The sequence below is a fragment of the Microtus oregoni genome, unplaced genomic scaffold (assembly GCF_018167655.1).
Source record: "Microtus oregoni isolate MIOR12 unplaced genomic scaffold, Mior012 000050F_000, whole genome shotgun sequence".
NCBI lineage: Eukaryota > Metazoa > Chordata > Mammalia > Rodentia > Cricetidae > Microtus > Microtus oregoni.
Genome location: NW_024543224.1, coordinates 572,065 through 578,721, shown reverse-complemented (window position 1 = coordinate 578,721; position 6,657 = coordinate 572,065). Strand labels below are relative to the sequence as shown.

Here is a 6,657-nt window from a genome sequence, read left to right as displayed (position 1 = left end):
GTCACACTTTTCAGTTGTAGTGATATTTCATTTTTATTTTGATAAATAAAGTCTACCTGAAGATCAGAGAGTAAAACAGCCCCACTGGTCAGTCTTATAGACCAGGCAGTGGTAACACATACCTTGAATCCCAGAAGCCACACCAGTTTGCCAAAGAAATCAGGCAATGCATGCCTTTAATCCCAATGGTACACAACATTAATCATAGCCCTAGGGAGGATTATAAAATGGGATGGGACAGCTCACAGACACAGTCTCATTCTGAGATTCTTGGAGGCAGGATCACCATTTTGGACTGAGGTAGAGGTAAGAGCCAGTGGCTGGCTGTTTTGCTTTTCTGACCTTCAAGCTGAACCCCAATTTCTGTCTCTGGGTTTTTATTATTCATGCTACACTCAGTATTTCAACATAAATAAAATTATTTTTCTCCAAACACCATGTTTAAATGTCTTTACATATAACTAAAGTAAGAACTTCTAAAACAAGAAACTCAATGTATTAACTTTTATTAATGTTTTCAATTTGTGCATCATTTACAATGAGAAATATGCCGAAAAAAGCATCCTTATACATAAATAGAGCAAGGAACGCTTAAGTAATTAATCCCTATAACATGCACATTAATTTTATTCTAGTGTGTATAAGAAAAGGAAATAAATTTTAAGCCTTTAAGTTATTACTTGGGAATGTCAAATTTTTTTGGAGAATGAATGTATTTCCTAATAGGAAATAATTATATAATTACTATGAATTAGTGCTCATAAAAATGTCTGGAAAAATTGTGTTATGCATGATGAACCAAAGATTTCCTATGTGCATTAGGTGTATCAAATAAATCAAACAAATAGCATGAAAATAGAAGAAGAGGTACCAAGGGTCTGATTATAGGACACATACATACATATTCAAGGCACATGACTAGGCTAAACAGTTGGATGAGTCCAAAACACTAGTTCATTGTTTCATTGAGAAAAGAGTAAAATGCAATATCACTTCTATTTAATTTCACCTATGGATAAATAAATGCAATTACATCTCGGGCAAAAATGTTTTCATTTCAGATAGATACCAACTACTAAATTACTGATGCCAGAGTAGATGAAGCATCATAACATTCAGACTTTCTTATTCTATAATAGATTTATGTTAAGATATTTTGTACTATATCATTGTACTGTCTATTCTCTTTCAGCTTTACAACTATTCAAAATTAGATTAAAGAATTTGTTAAACCACAAAGAAAGATCAAACTATTATTCAACAGAAGTTAAATCCAAATCCTGGAGTTGACTTCTGATTGTATTCATTTTGGGCTTTTCCCAGAATGGAAAAAAAAAACTTCCCACATGACTGCATTTTGTGAGGCTACAATGCTTGCCCTTTTATTGTGGTTCCCTTCTTTTTCTTTGATGAGTTAGAAATATCTGCCTCCCGTTTCCTCTGTTATGAATTTTATTAAAAATATGTTTGTCCCAATTATGCACAGAAGAAAAATAATATCTAAAACCCACAATTCTCAACTTATTTAATTCATTTTCTCAGTTCGACTTTGTAATGGAGAAGCAGAAGATATTAAACTATCTGCAGTATGAATGAATAATGCACTAAACTTTATTTAAGAAAGTAAATGCTGGGAGGACAAGGATAATTCTTGTGCTTCTAATCGGCTAGCAAAATGTTTCCCACCTTATTAAAATAAAAACACTAAATACATCACTTGTATGGGCTCCTGGATATAAGCAGCACCAACAATTCATTACAATTCCCAAAATATTCTATATGACTTTGAAGCACCTAAAACTCTCCCATAACGAAAGAGACTAAAATGATATGTTAGCAATACAATCAATCTCCCAATAATTTTGTGTGAGCACAGAAAATTCCTAGACAGTTTTAGCAGACAAATTATAAGATTGGTGGTTTCCACCTTGGCAAAAGCTTTGTGTGTTAAAAACAAAAAATGTCTTTCTAAGTAGAAGTTTATACTTAACAAAAGAAACAAATATCATTTCAAAGATATTCCTGTAAATAATGGTTCAACGTAAAGTTTGTTAAACAATATGAGAAGACAAAGATAAATCTAGATGCATATAATACTATTACGACAAGAAAAAGCAAAAGGAAGATTAAAGGAACTGGCAGATAATTTCCGAAAAATAGTGAAAAGCCTGAGTCACATGGATTGCCTTTCTCTCCTTTCACTCTTATATGCTTGGTTAATGGTAATGTTTTCTTTTTTATTTCTTTACACAGGTTGGCCATGTAAACCCTCCACAGAGAGGTGACACAATGACATAGATGAACACCTGGAAGAAGAAAGAAGGCAATTTTACTTACATGACTCTATCACAAGGTTCAAGGAACACATCAAAGAAACTCTACTGCTATTAGAAGAGTAATGCTCTTCACTACCGTAACCAATAGTGAAACTATAGCAAAACTAAGATTGCTTGTGAGGAAAGATTTTATTATTTTCTGTTATAAAGATGCTGGCTTCAAAATATATGGTGGGATGTGTACAGTTTCAGAATTACATAATAACTTTCACACAAGTGTATGAACACACTGGGCTTCAATCATGAGACTGGATCAATGCTAAAACACATACCGCCTAGCTAACAAATGTTTGTAGAATAGATGAAATTACATATTAATTCCTATATAATTCTGTGTATAGATGAAATTAGTTGAAAGTTTTATATAACAAAAGTGTTTTGTGTGTGTGTGTAGTACATGGGTATGCACACTTGTGAATGTATATACAAAAGCCAGAGTACCTCCAGTGTCTTCCTCTACTGCTTTCCTATTTATTATTTGAGATCAGATCTCTCACTATGCAAGCATATTAGAAGTTCACTTTTTCAGTTAGGCTGCTTAGCCAACAAGCTACCAGGAACTACATGTACACACTACACACGCTGGGGCTACAGGCATGCACGACTATGCCTAGCCTTTTAGGTGGCTGTTGGAGATTTGGACCCAGGTCCTCTTGCTTATAGAAAAAGTGCTTTTAAACATTAAGCCATGTCTTCAACCACAGTTTTGCTTATCACATTTTGTACAAAACTTCTCTATAGGAAAACAGGAGTTTAAATGGAGATGATACTTAATGCTGATTTCACAAGAAAAGATATTTCCCAGTCATGTGTTTTACAATTAAAATGTGAATGTAGCCCATTTCAGAATATCAATAAATAAGAATCCCATAACCTTAAAGAGTGAAAAATAAGCTCATATACTAAAGAGAAAAAACTTACAATCGATACGATGATGATGATGACAGTAAGCTTGATATTCTTCATACACATGGCTCGAGCAAGATTTCTGCTGGTAGTTTTGAAAGTTACAGACTAGAACACAATCATAAGTTGTTTTATTCTTGGCATTGGCTATATGAATTATTCGTAGTAAAAACCTGCAAGCTTTTTTTTAGTCAATTATCTTACATTTTGGTTCTAAGAATGGAACCCGGGGCCTAGATCATGGTAGACAAGTACTCTACTACTGAGCCATACTTACACTAATTTTGTTTAAATTCAAATGTCCTTTTTTTCTTCCTTCTCTTTTCAAAGAGAGACTGGTCATTCAGAATCAGTAGTTAGCCAAAACAGAGTTCATTGAAACCAATATTAAGCAATATGAACTCACTGGCAAGGCTTCACTTCTTTTCCTTCTCTATGTAGCAATGTACATAGTGTTGAATGAACAAGTGATTATTTAGGAAAAAACAATTTCCAATTGGCTTTGAACAATATATATAAATGTGTTTGATTTTCCTAGAAACATATGTATTTACTTGTTAAGTGTCAAAACCCCACAGGATCACATTTCTTCAGTTATCCATTTTCTTTTGCATTGTAATCTTCTCAGGAGATATTAAAGCATTTTCACCAGAACACAAGCAATTTAAAACAAATAGGTAAGCAAATATCAACATGTACTAAATACTCAGCTATTATTATACAAAAGAGATATATGTGAAAGTTCAAAAAATGTTTGGGTTATTATTCATACCTAAAACTGGAAAGTATTAAAATATCAGTAAACCACAATCAAATATACAGTAATTAAAACAGCTTACTAATATATTTATGTAGTCAATCTACATATCATGGATTAATGTCACAATTTTGTCATAAAGAAAAACAGAGTAAATGTTACAGCTTCTTTTTATATTTTTTGGAGACATGGTTATATGCAGTACTGACTAGTCTTGAACTTGCTATGAAGGTAGGGACATTAAAGTCCTGATCTTCCTGGCTATACTTCCAAAGTGCTAGGATTATAGGTATGTACCACCTTGCCTGGTTTAGGTGACTGCGATGGCTACTTTTTATGTCAACTTGATACAAGCCAAAGATATCTGAGAAGAGGGAACCTCAATTGAGAAAATGCCTCCATAAGATTGGGCTGTAGGCAAGCCTTTAGGGCATTTTTAAAATGAGTGATTAATGTAAGAGGGCCAATACGATTGAAGGTAGTGCTACTTCTTGGCTAGTGGTGCTAGGTTCTATAAGAAAGCAGGGTGAGCAAGCTGTAAGAAGCAAGTCAGTAGACAGCACTCCTTCATGGCCTATGTATCAGGTCCTGCTTCAAGATTTTTGCCCTGTTTGAGTTCCTGCCCTGAAATCCTTCAATAAACAGTGAAGTTCCATTGTAAGGCAAAATAAATCCTTTCCTTCCCAAGTTGATTGTGGTCATGGTGTTTCATCACAGCAATAGTAAACCTAAGATAGAAGCGATGGAGATTAAGCCCAGGGCTTTACGCACACCAAGAAGCACTCTACCAATTGAGCTACAGCCCCAGTCCAATAGCTTTTTAATATATGGGATACTCCAAAGAGTGCAGTCAATAGAAGAGGGTAGAAAGGCACCTCTGAGTTTTGATAATACTCTAAATTTAATCTGCATGTTGGCTCAATGAATGTATTTACATGCATTAGTAAATAATTACAAGTTGTATACTTACAGTTAATATACTTTTCAATATGGCTGCTACATTTTAATTAACTGCTTTCTCTACAAAGTCTCTATAGTGCTGCAGGTAACAAAGTATCAGCCTGGGTTTCATTTAGTGCAGAATGAAAAGGATGCCACGCATAAACTCAACTGATACATGAGTATATACTACATGCCCAAAGTAAGTACATTAAGCCCTAAACATTCATGCCAGAAATATGTGCACTGACTAAGGCATATTAGAAGGGATTACAAAAGTACCATATGTAAATGATCAGAGAAAATGGTTCTTTTTTTTTGTTTATGTTTTTTTTTTCAGAGAAAATGGTTCTTAACTGAAAAAAGTTAATACAGTTTATAAGAACATAATGACTCTTAATAATTATATCAGTCAGACTTGTGCAACAATGTGTGCACATATCCAAGATCATACTAAAGGTTAGAAATAGTTTTTCGGCACATGATTCCAGAGAGCTCAGTCCAGTAACTTAGCCCTTTGCTTTGCCAGAACAGTATGGTGATGGTAATGTGTGGTAAAGAATATTTACCTCATGGTCCAAGTAGGGAAAGGGAGACGGGAGAGGTCTAATGATAAGACAACCTCAAGAACCATCACCATTGATGTATACTTCCTTGCACATGCCTTTAATTCCAGCATTTAAGTCACAGTGGCAGATGGATCTCTGGGTTTGAAGCCAGCCTGGTCTATATGGTCAATTTCAGGCGACCAGCCAGGGCTACATGGCGAGACAGCTGTGAGCCACTATATGGGTGCTGAGAACTGAACCCAGGTCCTCTACAATAGCAGTAAGTACTCTTAACTGTTGAGCCATCTCTCCAGCCCTACATAGGAAAGCTTAAGAGTGAAGAACTATAACAAAACATTCCAAACTGATGACCTGAAACAGAGCAAGGGAAATTGTTCTGGAGCACATTTCTACCACCAAATAGAAATTTACATTAGAATCTTAGATGTTCATGGTAACAGGTAAAGAATAAGTTTCCCTATTTGTCTACGTAAAAAGTAGGTTACCATATTTTAATCTGGTAATATTTGGCAGCCATGGAAGAGTGGGTGCAGCTTTTCCGCTTGGCTACCTAGGGCCTATCTGGCCTTGGGGAGGCCAGCTGTGGAAGAGGGGGACATAGTTTACCAGCCTGACCTCCAGGGCCTGTCTGGCCCTAGGTAGGCCAGACTGGAAGAGTGGGGCTCAGTTTCCCTGGCTTGGCACCCCAGCACCTGGCCGGCCAAGGGGAGGTCAGCCGTGGAAGAGAGGTCACATTTCTGCTGCCTGGGAGCTGTTGAAGAATGGGTGAAGCTTCCCGAGCCTAGTACTTGAGCGCGTGGCCTGTCTGGGAAGGCTGGTCATCTTCCCTGGCCTGGCACTCCAGGACTTGGCTGGACCTAGAGAGGCCGATGTGGAAGAAAGGGTGCATCATCCTGGCCTGGCACCCCAGGGCTTGTCTAACCCTGGGGATACAGACCATGAAGGAGGACACAGCTTCACCAGCTTGGCACCCTGGGCCTCGTAGGCCCTCAGGAGGCTGTCCCTAACTCTAGGGAGAAGACAGGGAGTCACAGGTTCGGAGGCCTAAATCCCCAAGGCTTGGCTGGATCTAGGGAGGCTGGTCATGGAAGAGGGGGCACATCTTCCTGCCTGGAACACCAAGGCTTGACTGGCCCAGGGGAGTCCAGCC

At 37.1% G+C, this 6,657-nt stretch overlaps 1 protein-coding gene across 7 annotated transcripts in view; it reads right to left on the bottom strand.

Moving 5' to 3' along the window:
- Positions 1–490: 490 nt before the first annotated feature.
- LOC121436645 (vesicle-associated membrane protein 7) overlaps positions 491–6,657 on the bottom strand; it is a 45,389-nt gene continuing 39,222 nt past the window's right edge. For all 7 annotated transcript variants that reach the window (XM_041636655.1, XM_041636659.1, XM_041636656.1 and 4 more), the window contains 2 exons: positions 3,258–3,350; positions 491–2,306 (listed from right to left, as the gene is read on the bottom strand). In XM_041636655.1, coding sequence (XP_041492589.1) covers positions 2,238–2,306; positions 3,258–3,350 — 162 coding nt within the window. In that variant the 3' untranslated portion in view covers positions 491–2,237. The remainder of the gene's footprint in view (positions 2,307–3,257; positions 3,351–6,657) is intronic.